Source organism: Lonchura striata, chromosome 16 (assembly GCF_046129695.1).
Source record: "Lonchura striata isolate bLonStr1 chromosome 16, bLonStr1.mat, whole genome shotgun sequence".
Lineage (NCBI taxonomy): Eukaryota > Metazoa > Chordata > Aves > Passeriformes > Estrildidae > Lonchura > Lonchura striata.
The window spans coordinates 14,581,768-14,594,257 of record NC_134618.1 but is presented as its reverse complement, the minus strand read 5'-3'; the positions used below and the strand labels follow the sequence as shown (position 1 = coordinate 14,594,257).

General features: G+C 54.7%; 1 protein-coding gene across 3 annotated transcripts in view; it reads left to right on the top strand.

Moving 5' to 3' along the window:
• TNRC18 (trinucleotide repeat containing 18) overlaps positions 1-12,490 on the top strand; it is a 54,358-nt gene that overhangs the window by 16,188 nt on the left and 25,680 nt on the right. For 2 of the 3 annotated variants that reach the window (XM_021549493.3, XM_031506163.2), the window contains exons 2-12: positions 446-571; positions 956-2,767; positions 5,859-5,961; positions 6,356-6,561; positions 6,748-6,894; positions 7,401-7,585; positions 8,353-8,776; positions 9,248-10,195; positions 10,843-11,018; positions 11,715-11,851; positions 12,330-12,458. In XM_021549493.3, coding sequence (XP_021405168.2) covers positions 446-571; positions 956-2,767; positions 5,859-5,961; positions 6,356-6,561; positions 6,748-6,894; positions 7,401-7,585; positions 8,353-8,776; positions 9,248-10,195; positions 10,843-11,018; positions 11,715-11,851; positions 12,330-12,458 — 4,393 coding nt within the window. The remainder of the gene's footprint in view (positions 1-445; positions 572-955; positions 2,768-5,858; positions 5,962-6,355; positions 6,562-6,747; positions 6,895-7,400; positions 7,586-8,352; positions 8,777-9,247; positions 10,196-10,842; positions 11,019-11,714; positions 11,852-12,329; positions 12,459-12,490) is intronic. The other variant, XM_077786893.1, reaches the window with a different exon arrangement.

The window sequence follows — 12,490 nt, the reverse complement described above, 5'->3', positions numbered from 1 at the left end:
CTGTGTTGGCAAAGCTGTGCTGGCAAGAAGGTCTTATGATGGCTCTGGAAGCAGGTTGGGGAGTGCTCTCACCCACAGGTTGCTGTACTTGTGATAAAACATCTTATCAGCCAGGTGGTTTGGTCACGGAGCCCTCAGGTGTCAGGCTCTCCTCAGGAAGCAGCATGCTCTGTTTGCTGCAGAGCTGGAGCCCCACAGAGGTGCCCGTGTTGAGCTGGGGGACCCGCAGTGGGGGTCAGTGCCTGAGGTGGGCTCCCTGAGCAGGGGTCCCTGCCCTGGGCTGTGTGTGCTGTGTGTCACCGCCTGTGTCCCCGCCGCCACCGCCGCTCCTGGCGTGTGAGGGACTGACAGCCACAACAGTCTGTGCTCCTGCGGAGCTCGTTCCAAGGCAGCGTGCTGCTTGGGATAAAACATGTTTCCCTCTTCTGTTTCCCGTTTTCTGCAGGCTTTTCCCATCTGCCTAACGGTCTCTACCCATCGTACATTCCCCTGAGCCACCTCGAACCTCCCAGTGCCGGCAGTCCACTCCTGGCCCAGCTGGGACAGCACAGCCTCTTTGAGTCACAGAAAGGTGAGTCTGGGACACTGTGTGCCCTTCCCATCGGTCACCCCTGGGTACTTACACTGTCCTTTGGGCTTGTTTGGCTGCTGGAGCTGCTGGATGCTGGAGTGTTGGGGGTGAAGAGCAGGGTGATCAGCTGGGATGTTTCCTGGGCTGAGCCGTACCAAGGTTTTGGATGTGGCTGGCCAGGTCCCTCCTTGAAGCCCCAGTCTGCATGAGACAGGGCTGTAGTGCATCCCACAAGGAAGAACCTACTTGGTCTCCTTTGCCTTGGGCATTTTTGTTTAAGACATCCTTGAATCCATTTTTTCCTAGTTTGCCACATCTTGCCTGTCTCTGTAGGACTGCAGGGGTTGAAAGCCTGTGATAATTTTCGTTGCTTTTACTCTGCAGATGGATTCTACTTGTCCAGCCATGCAGGCCAGTCCGCTTTGCACCCGCAGCCTCCCCTCTCAAGGACCATGGGCAGCCACACATCGAGCACTTTGCTCCGGGAAAAGGACCTTGGGCAGCTGCACAAGAGCTCGAAAGAAGGCCTGAAAGACCCCGGTGGGAAGGAGCGCGCATGCCGGAGCGATCTGTCCCTGCCCTTTGCCAAGAAGGAGAGCAAGCCGAAGGAGGAGCCCCGACCCCGCAGTGTGGTCGACCTCACGCAGGACACCAAGCCCGACAGTGACCGGAAAGTGAGCGTGGTGGAGAAGGCGGTGAAGGTCGGCGAGCGTCTCTCACCGTTCCTGGCCGAGCACATGCCAAATCGGGGCGCAGGCAGTGGGGAGCCCAAGTCCAAGAACCCGCTGCAGAGCTCTTCCCTCAGCAACTGCAACGGCGGCGGGGACCCCATGCTGAAGGTCCTGGGTGGCGAGCAGGACCGCTGTGCCAAGGATCCCGCTCGGCACGATGAGAACATGAGGCCTTCTGCGCACGCCCACGCGGAGCGGCTGAAGCGGGGGGAGCCCCTCCTGCCCTCTGTGGGCGCTTTGCACATCTCCTGTAGCTGTCCATCCCCACACCCCTCGCAGACGGGGAAGATGACGCCAGCCACAACATTCCCTCCGCAGCCCGTCCATTCCAGCATGTACACCATCTTCCCACCGGCCAAGGAGCTGGGGAGGGAGCACAAAGTAATCGCCCCCACCTTCGTGCCTTCGGTCGAAGCCTACGACGAGAGGAGCGGGCCCATCCAAATCGCCTCCCAGGCCCGTGACAACAAGGGGAAGGACAAGGACCTTGGCAAGGTGGGGGTGCTGCAGTCACCCACGGAGCGGTGCCTTGCAGATGCCTCCCGCACACTCTTGTCCCAGGACTTTCCTTGTCACAGTGATGCCAAAAGGATGGAGGTTCTGAGAGAGAAGAGTTCGGTGATCAGGACGAACTCCATGGCACTGAAGAGACAGGTCACCTCAGAGCCCTTCCTCAACCGGCCGGGGCTGGGCTCTCCGGAGAGCAGGGAGTTCCTGGCCTCCAAGGATTTGCTGAAGCCGAGTCCAGAGGCAGAGCATCGCCCCTGCGAGCGGGACCGCTTCCAGCGATCCAGCTCCAAAGAAGCAGCAAAGGTCTATGGCACTTTGGACTCTTCCCGGCAGCACCTCGACCATGGTCAGCTGAAACCGCCCGAGCAGAAGTGGAAGCCCTTTGAGATGGGCAACTTTGCCACCACGCAGATGGCGGTGCTGGCTGCGCAGCACAACCACGTCAGCCGGGTGGAGGAGGAGGCCAAGAAGGTCTACCTTGACCCCAGCGGTTTGCCGCGGTCCTCGGTGGTGGGCTCGCGGGGCGCCGCAGACGTCCTGCACCCTGCCTCACACGGAGAAGGCTCGGCCATGCAGAGCCTCATCAAGTACAGCGGCAGCTTTGCCAAGGAGACGGCGTCCCGGCAGACCTGTGGCAAGAAGAGCCCCTTTGGGGGTTTGGGCAACGTGAAGTTGGACTCTGCACAGCTGGGAGCCTCCAAGGTGCAGCAGCTGCTGCTGCAGCAGCCTGCGAAGCAGCTAAAGAGGGACCCTGAGAGACCCGAGAGTGCCAAATCCTTCGGCCGTGAGAGCATCGGCTCCCAGGGCGAGGTGGAGGTGAGGCACTTGCCTGTGGGCATTGCTGTGGCTGTGGCCCGGCAGAAGGACAACAGCAGCAGCAGCAGCAGCAGCAGCAGCAAACTGGGGCCCAGCTTGGCAGATCGGGATCGCTCGCTGTCTCTCAGCAGCATCAAAGGTAGGTTCCCTGGGGCTTGTTTCAGGGCTTCCCTGGAGGATCTGTTCCCTGGGAAGGGCAGCCACTCAGTGCAGGCTGTGTGCCATGAACTGAGTTTGTCATCTTCAACTGCATTTGCCTCCCTTGCCAGCCAAGGACATGTTGTAAACCGCAGTGGGAAGCAAGACCCTCTGTGCAAGAGGCAGTCTGTCCCCTTGTCCCCACTTCTGTCCCCTCTGGCCACCTCTGAGGACAGTCCTGCTCCATGAGTTTGATCCATTAGCAGAGGGAGTGACAGAGAAACCTCTCGAACCACCTTTGTGCTGGTGTTGTAATCTCATGATTTTGATTTAAGCCATGGTGCTGGCAGGAGTGGGATGGCGCCAGGGAGATTTTAGCTCTCTGCTTGACTTGTATAGCAAGATAACACCCGGGGGCTGCCTGGCACGGGGCTCTGCTGTGCCAAGGAGCGATGCCAAAGCGAGCGGCTGGCGAGCAATGGTCAGATTTCCAGTTTCAGCCCTTGTTTTCCCCATTTTTCTGCCTTTGCCCGCCTCTCCCAAACTTCAGTGGCAAGAAGCAGTTTCCCTCAGGCAGCAGCCCCCTCTCCCCATTCCCATCCCCTCCCAGTGCCCTCCCTACAGCCAGGAGCTGGCCGAGGACCTCGTGGGCAGCACAGGGAGCTGTTTGTTCAGCCGTTCAATCATCCCAGACGCTCCCAGCTTGCGTTAAATGTAATTTACTGAGCCGAACTAAAAGGCTGCAAACAAGGGTTGAATTCTGGCAGGCCTCTGGGCTCGTTGCTAAGTGATGCAGTTGGCTTTCAGACAGAAAACAAGACTGCTTTTCTCCTCCTCTCGCCCCCCAAATGCTGCCCCCCCTTTGTGTGCCAGGAGATATTCGTCTAATAACATTAGCTTGCTTGCGCTGAGTGGACGGTGCTTGAATGTTTAGACCTTTTAAGAAGGAGAAAGCAGGCTTTAGTTGCCTAATCTGTAGTATTTGGCAAGTAAAATGCAAGTATTTAGTACTGGGCATTGGTTGTCAAGGGAACGGACCTAAGCCTTTCCTCCATGCATAACTGATTGAATTTTTCTATGCAGTCCGTGCGTCATGTTCATATATATAGACAGAATGATCATTCACTGTCTGGACAATCATCGTTCTGTCCAGAAAAGGGACTGTCCCGTTGGTGGGATGGAGGCTGGGTGGGAATTTGAGGTCCTTCAGTGTTTGTGTTTGGATTGGGGGGTTGGAAAAAAAATGATAAACTCGTCTAGAAATAATGGAGCACAAGGAGTGTAGATGGGAGAGGGAGGAGCAAAGATAAAATAACGAATAACGCGTTTCTAATGAAAGACTGGGGGAGGGCGTCTACTCACCTTAGGCCAAGGAAGGAAGGGAGGCTGTAAGCTCTCCAAGGAATTGCTCCATATTGCTGACAGCAAAAAGACAGCTGGGCATTGATTAGCGGAAAGAAAGAGGAAAAGGGGCTCTAAAGGGGAAAAACCTGGGCTAGGGTGTGGAAAGGGAATGCTGGCGGAGAGACAGGGGAAGATGTTTGGGCTCCAGAGGGATTTGTGAGCCCCCGTGCTGTGGTGGTTGGGGAGTAAAAGTGAGCAACAGAGGCTGTGTGGGACATCATTCAGTGAGTCAAGGAGCGGCTGGCTGGGGTTGGCTGGGCTGCACGTGGTGTCCTGGCAGGCTGTGAGGGAGACGTGGTGACCCTGGAAAGTCCTTTGGGAGGCAGAGCTGTGTGCCAGGTTTTAAAGCATCTTTGTTTTCTGCCTGGAGCCCGTGAAGAAGCCTTGGGGAAAGGAGCTGGGAGAGATGTTGTCTTTTTCCTGGATTCCTTCTGACAGTAAAAGCTGAGGGAATTGGAGACATGACAGCAAAAAACCCATGGGCTGTCCAGGTTTGTGGAAATACACACTAGAGCTCTCCTTGAAAAGACTGCCTGTCAGCAGAATAGACTTGATGTTCCGAGATGTTTTCCCATGTGCCAAATCATATCCAGACAGGAGAGCGAGGACCCTGGGAAGGGCTGCTGGGGTGCAGTCCTGCGAGGCTGAGTGCTCTCTGCAGGCAGGGCTGGGATTTAGGAGTGGAGCGTATCACCAAAGCATAGTGCAGAGAGGGGCAACAGGGAATTGTATGAAAAATGAGCATTCAAGAAAGAAGCTAAGGAATAAACTAGGGAGAAAAGCAAGCTTAAAATTAGGCAGCTGGAGTGAAGATCTTGGATAAAGGGAAGGGTGGCCCCAATACCTGATGCTGGCAGAGCCAAGCGAGGCTCTGCTGCTTGCTGCTCCTGTGGAGGTGCCTCCTTAACCTCTCGCAGATGCAGCTGCTACCATGCCAGGCTGTATTTGCAAGAGCTGTGCTGATTGTGGACAAGTGGTTTCTCCAGCCAAACATCCAGCCCTCCTTTTTGGATTCCTGCCCTCATCTGCCATATGTGTTCCTGCCTCATCAGACCCTTTCTTGTTGCATGTCTCGAGGGGGATGCAGATTCCTGGTAATGGTTGAATTGTGGAGTGGAGCGTGCTGGTTTTGTGAGGGTCTGTATTGTTGGTTCAGCCTGTTGCAGAGGGACAGGCATTCAGAGCATACTCAGTGCTCCCAGACTAATTTACAAGATCAGAAAGTGCTTCAGAAAGTGCAGAGATAAAATTCTTCCACTCTCTGAGATGTCCTAAGCAGGACTATGTGGTTTGATGCAGGATTTAGCTGCATCTTGGCTCTTGCTGGGGTGAGAAATCTGCCACTGACTTCCAACACAGTAGTCCCTTTGGTCCTGTTGCTCCCAGGCTGGTGGCTGTGCTGTCCTGGGAGACCAGCCTGGCGTGGCAAGTAGTCTCTTGATGTCTTGGAGACATGAACTTTGAAACACATGCACTTGGGTGCTACCAAGAGAATATTGCTTTAGTGAGAATATCTTGATCACTCAGAGAGCCTTGCATGGTCTTTCAGGATTTGATACTGGAACATCCTTGGGGACACTGGTGTTTGGGTAGAGTGGCTCTCAGGTACTCTGCTCCATGCCCAGAGGAGAGGGGACAGCTTTCTCCAGGCCATTTCTCCTGTCTGATGGTGCTGGGTTGTCTCTTAGGGCACGGACGCTCTGAAGATGACTGTGGGGACGAGAGGAGCCGCCACCGGGACAGCCACCTCCTGGCAGGGCGCTTGGAGCGGGATCAGGAGAAGCTGCTCAGGTGAGGGCTGGAAGGAGGTGACATCTTTTGCCATAGTGTCACAAGCTGAGCCCAGGGACAACCAGTCCAAAGAGGAGACAGGATTGCATCCATCCTGGTGTAGGTACCAAACTTGCTGGCGTAGAGAGGGATGCTGAGTGGGGTACACGGAGCTATAGGCAGATCCTAAGTCCTCAGCAGAGCAATCCTAATAAACAGTTGCAAATCCATGCCTGTTCCAAAGGGCTGGAGAGATGGTTTGTTTTATTCTAGATGTGACACCTCCATCACAGCTCTCTTTGAGTGACTGCCCCTGGTTTGTAAACACTGGTTCTGCAGGCTGATCCATACTCCTGGGCTCCTCCATCCCTCGAGCCCTGTCTCACTGTGTCTCTCTTGTCTCCTTCATCCCCAGAGAAAGCAAGGAGCTGGCAGATTTTGCCCGAATACACCCCTCCAGCTGCTCCACCAACGGGCTGAACTCCAACCTGATGGTGACGGGAGGCCCAGCCCTGGCGGGCTCCGGGCGCTGGTCTGCAGACCCCGCTTCGCACTTGGCAGCCCACCCCTGGCTCCCCAGGACTGGCAGCCCCTCCATGTGGCTGGCTGGCCATCCCTACGGTGAGTGCCCTGGGAGGGAGCTGTGCCCAGAGGGTGTTCACACCGATGAAATCCAGGGAAAAGTGTTGCTACAGCCCAGTGAGGCTGTTTGATGAGCTCAGAGAAAAGGGAAGGAGGTGTTTCAGAGCAGTAGATGACTTCTGGTCTGCATCTCTTGAGTTGTGATTTCGGTGTTTTTTCTTCCAGGACTTGGTCACCCTTCCCTGCACCAGGGCATGACTCCAGGCTTCCCCCCTGCCATGGGGGGAGCTCTCCCCTCTGCCTACCAGTTTGCCAGAGACCCACAGTCAGGGCAGCTTGTTGTGATCCCCAGCGAGCACCTGCCACACTTTGGTAAGGATGTGAGCTTGTGCCTGAGGACCATTCTTTGACAGCTGTGGGGAAAACAGATTTTGGAGAGGGCCAAAGAGGTGCATACCTACCTGTGGGGACCAGCAGCCACAGCTGTAGGGTGGGGGTGAGCGGGCCTCTCATTAGGTGTGTTTTGGAGATAGAAACATATCATCTTCAGCAGTGGCTCTTCATCCCCTGTAGGACCTTGCAGAGTTTGAGTCCTTGGTTAGGAGAATCTATTCATAGGCTCAGGCATGGAAATCAAACCAAGGGCTGGAGAGCAAAGCAAGTCCAGTGGCCCTGGGGCACAGGGGTGGTGTGACTGGGGCTGCAGAGGGGAAAACAGCACGCTTTCCTCTCTGGTTTCTGGTTGTATTTCTGCACAGCCCAGTGTTTGGCATCCTCTGTGCTCTGGGACTGTAGAGACCATTGCTTTGAGTGATCCTGAATCCTTTATTCATCCTTACCCTGCTGCCTCCCTGACTGCATCTCTGCTCACTCCACAGCAGAGCTGATGGACCGGGCACCCCCGCTGTGGCCTGCCATGTACCCCCCAACCAGGAGCTCCCTCCAGCACGCTCACCAGCTCCAGCTCCTCTCCCATCAGCAGCTGCTGCGGCAGCACGAGCTGTACATCCTGCAGCAGCAAGCAGCCCACGCCATGGAGCTGCAGAGGAGTGCCCAGCTCGTGGTATGTTTTCAAGAACTTCTTGCTTGGCTGTGAAACGAGCCTGAAGTTGGAGTGTCTGGGGAGAAAATGCAGCTGTGCCTGTATGGCAAGTGTGTTTCAAGGGTATGGATGCATTGAGTGATTCTGCCCTGGTCTGTGGGATATGAAGCATTTGGTGTATCCTGCAGTTAGAATGGGTTTTGGGGGGGGGTGTTTGGTGTAGAGCCCTTGAGCAGTGCTGTCAGAAGAGGTCCCCAGCAGCAGCAGTGTGACCTAGATTCCTTCCCATGGGATGTCTCTGTATAGTTGAGTGGTTTCATCCCTGGTCACCTCCAAACCTCCTGAGCAGCTCAGAGGAGCAGCTGCAGGACTTGCAGCAGTCACAATTCGCTCCTGGAGAGAGCTCCCATTCTTGAAAATGTTTTGGAAGTCATGAGCTTTCATTTGGGTGTTCTACACCCATTCATTTTTATAGTGGTCCTCTGATTTTCAGGCTTCATTTTACATGTGTGCTTGCTAGGCTGGAGGCTTGGAAATAGAACTGGTTTGCTTTGGATGCAAACGAAAGCTAAGCCATCCTTCTCATGATTCCTGGAGCTGGGAATTCATAATGAAGCTATTGTAAATCCAGTGTCACCCTCCATCAGATTGGTCTTCAAATGGTCTTGCACTGGGGATGTGTTTTATTCCACTGCATACTTGATAAGACCTTGTTTTGCTCTTGCTTGGTGGTAGGTCACTGCCACTTTCCACATGTTGTGCTGAGTTCTACTCTGTTCTTGTCACAGGAGAGGTTGAAGGCAAACGAGCAGCGTGTGGATATGGAGGAGAAGGTGACAAAACGGAGCCTGGACAGTGCCAAATCAGGCCTTTCCTCCTCTGCCCCGGGACTGGTGCACCGAAAACCACCTGTGCTGTCTCCCAGCGCCTCCACATCCTACAGCAAGGCTGTGAGTCCACCTCCCCTCTCTCCCAGGGCCTCACCCGTGTCTGTCCTCAAAGCTGAGGTGATCCAAAAGATGGAGGAGCCACCTTCGCAGCCAGCCTACTCCTACCCCGCCACCCCCAGCTCCCATCCTTCCAGCCCGCCCCCCGCCTCTCCACCCCCTGCCCCTGCCATCCCTCCAAAGGAAGAGGCACCTGAGACCGTGGAGAAGAAAGACCTGGAGCTGGAAAAAGAGGCTGCTGGTCCATATCAGGCCTTGTTCCCAGGTAAGAGAGCCCTGCTTTGACAGAGTCCTGTTGTGTTTGTGCCTGCCTCCCTTTTTCTCCTCGGCTCTTTTCCTGCTTCTGTCCCTTCCCCTAGGGAAAGCCACATAGCTCCTCTAAAAGGCAGGGGAGAGGGAAGGAGCAGGGCTGGTGTGATGGGTGCCTGGTGCTGTAAGCTCTCTTCTTCCCTTGGGCCAAGCCTGGGTTGGTTCTTCCAGGGCTGGAGTCCCAGTGGGAGAGGATGCAGGAGGCAGATCTCTCTCCAGTTGCATGAAAGTGCTGGAAAGGTGGAGAAAGGTCCTCTGGGGTGCTGCCTGCTTGGTCAGGAGAGAGATGCCTAAAGCAGCTATTGCTTGATAAAGGAAGAGACCAGAGATGCTGGAAGCACAGGGAACCAGCTCTATGCCTTAGTGAGAGAGAAGGTGCTTTGGAGACCCAGCCATTACACAGTCTGTCCCTTCTGATATCTTGCAGAGATCCCCCCTGGATACCCATTCCAGTCCCTTCCTCCCTCCTTTGGAAGACACTATCCCTACCTCCTCCAGCCCCCCGCAGCATCTGATGCGGACGGCCTGGCTCCTGACGTCCCGCTGCCTGCTGAAGGCTCTGAGCACATGGACCTTTCCTCAGAGGTCAAGCCCATCCACCTGTCTCCGTCCAAAATCCTAGAGCCCATCCAAGCAGCAGCAGAAGAGGAATCCTTGGAAGAGAGGGTGAAATCAGAGGTGCAGATGGAGGAAAGCCAAGAAAGCATCTGTGAGCAGGACATGGGGACTCTGAACATCACCTCCTCTGCAGCCGTCCCAGTGCAGAACGTGGACAATTGCAATCTCCTGTTGCACCAAGGCGAAGCCCTGGGTGCTATGGAGCAGGACCAGGAAGACCTTCAGAGCTGCCCACCTCCTTACCAGGTTGTGGCCTGTCCTGCAGAAGCAGAGGCTGAGGCAGAGAGCGGGAGTGGAGCAGAAACCTGCTCCATGCACATGGACTATGACGGTTTGCTCGTGCATGCGGAGGGCGAGCCCCCGGAGATGGACTTGGCGCCCCAGCGGGAGGAGGCCTCTGTGGCCATGGATCTGCAGAGCGCTGATGTGGCCCGGGCGAGGGAGTTTCCCAGCCTGCCTCCTCAGGAGGGGGAGCAGGGGCCAGAGATCCCTTCCTACACAGAAGAGGCAATCACTTGCCAAATCCCAGATCTGGACATCAAGCCGGGTGACCCACTGGCTGGAATGAATGCTTTGGTGGCTGCTACAGAAATGCCTCAGGCTTGTTCCTTGTTGACTACCACCACTGTCACTCCACCCCAGATGAAGGTGGAGGTGTTAACTGACCAGACCCTGGAGCACTCCTTCCTGCAAGGGATCACTTTGCTGAGTGAAATTGCAGAGATGGAGCTGGAGAAACGGAAGCAAGAAATGCAAAGTAAGTTGTGAGTGGGGAGTCTGGTCAACTCTGGACCATGCTGGGTCTCCCAGCTTATGGTCCCTGTGCTCTCTGTGTGGGCAGACAAGTGGAATCAGAGGTGGAACCTCTTGCAGCCTCATCCAGGCAGCAAGGAGAGCATTGCTCTGAGTTGCAGGAGTGGCTGGTACTTCAGCTGGGGTTGGAGCAGAGTTTTTGTTGCAGCAGGCTGAGCTACGTGTGGCTTTTGTACTGCTCTCCCTTCCAAAGGCCCTCGCCATGTCTAGACAGTTTGTGGTATGCGTAGCGGAAACGGAGCCCCAGTGGCTGAGAGCTGCCAGGGTAACACCCTTCTGGCAGGCACTGAGTCCACAGTCTGTTGGGGTTTGGCACCAGAGCCCCCAGTAGCTCCAGATGATGCTTTCCAAGAGCTTGGCAGGTCCTGAAAAGAATCTCACCTTCCAGTAACTTCCTGAGGTGAGAATGATGGGAACTGCCAGTTACACTGTGGCTGAGTACAACAGGAGATCTCAAGTGGGGGCCAAGGGTGGCTGTGGAGCTCCTTGAGCAGCCATGGTCAAGAAGGGGCCATCAGCCTCTCCTTGTGCCTGTTGGAGAAGCAGTCTTGGAATGTGATCTTCTGTAGCTTTTTTTTCTGTCCTTCTCAGCAGGTCCAGAGAGTTTCCCTGTCCGGCCAACGCTGGAGAGTTTGCTGGCTGCCAGCACCCACATGCTTATGGAAGTGCTTTCCACCCCCTTCATGGAAAGTCTGAAAACCATCCGGCTGCCTCGAGAGCTGAATCCCAACAAAAAGTACAGCTGGATGCAGAAGAAAGATGAACCAGTAAGTAGCTCTTAGTGTGGCTGAGCCTGGAAAGCCCCAGTGCACCCACTCACACAGCTCCCTGTCCCAGCCCCAGTCTGGGGGCTCATGCTGGCTTGTGCTGCCCCTCTGCATTCAGCAGAACGAGCTGGTTGTTCCTTCATGTCACATTCCTGGCTGCACAGGAGTCAGTGGGCTGCAGTTTAGGGTTTTGCCTTGTTTGTTAGTCAAGGTTCAGCAGGACCCTTGTCAGCCCCTGGAAGTGGTGTTCTAATGTGAAACCAGAGGAACCTGTGTGTTGCTGTTTTGGCCAGAGGATAAATAAAAATATTGGCAGCAGGGTTTTTCCTTGTTTATTTTTAATTTGCTGGTCCTTCCCTGTGGAAGAGGCTGAGAAATTATTTTGTACAGAGCAAGTAAGTATTCCAAGATATGTTGTATTATGATCTGTCTTTTTAAATGAGGTAAAAGAGCATCTTATCCTGCAGATTCTCTTCCAGAGTTGCAGTCCCTGTGAGCTGATGCCATCCTGTGCATAAGCCACAGAACATCTTTGCTTTGCTGGTGTTCTTGGGTACCACTCTGAGCCTGTGCTGGTGTCTGCTCCCCTCTCAGCACAAAGGGCTTTCTGCCAGGCTGCACACCTTGGCCATTGCCAGGGCACCCAGTGTGGCCCCCCTGGACGTGTCCTGACACTCTGTTGCCTCCCCACCCCAGATGTACTCCATCAAATCGGCCATCGAGAACATGGATGCGATGGAGCTGGACTACAGGATGAGGCTGGCCGAGCTGCAGCGGCGCTACAAGGAGAAGCAGCGGGAGCTGGTGAAGCTGCAGCGCCGCAGGGACTCCGAGTAAGTCACAGGCTGCTCACCCAAGTCTTGGTTTTTTCCAGCTGGGCATTTCCACTGCCTCTCGGCCCAGGAGAGAAAACTGCCCTCCATCCCTCCCTGCCTCCTCTCCTCTCCTCCTGGTACATCCCACCAGAGCTTTGCACAGCACACTCCTAGGCTATGTGACACGACAACCTGGTAACTGGTGACTGCAGCTGGGAGACTGTGTTAGAGACAACCTTGGCTTCAGCAGCTCAGTTTAGCAGTTTGGTGGCAGGCAAAGGTTCTGGGTTGGCTCCCATTCTTGCTTGCTTTCTTTTAATTATTTTCCCTTTTTCTTCTTTTTTGGATTTATTTTCTTTATTTTTTCCCTGTTTGGTTTGCTTTTTGGTTGCAAAATTTGGTTTTGTTTTTTTTTTTCCTTTGCCTTTTTTTTGTTTTCGTTTTTGGTTTTTTTTTGTTGCCTTGGTTAACAGTGAAGCGTATGGTTTTTTTAAAGGGAAAAGCATGACGAGAAAAGTAGAAGCTTGGCGAGAAGAGGCCCTGGAAGGCCCAGGAAGAGGAAACTTGGATCAAGCGCTCTGTCACCCATTAAGGAGAGAGGGAAGAGTGACAGCAAAAGTGGAAAGTAAGGCTGGAATTTGGGGAAGACGGGAACAT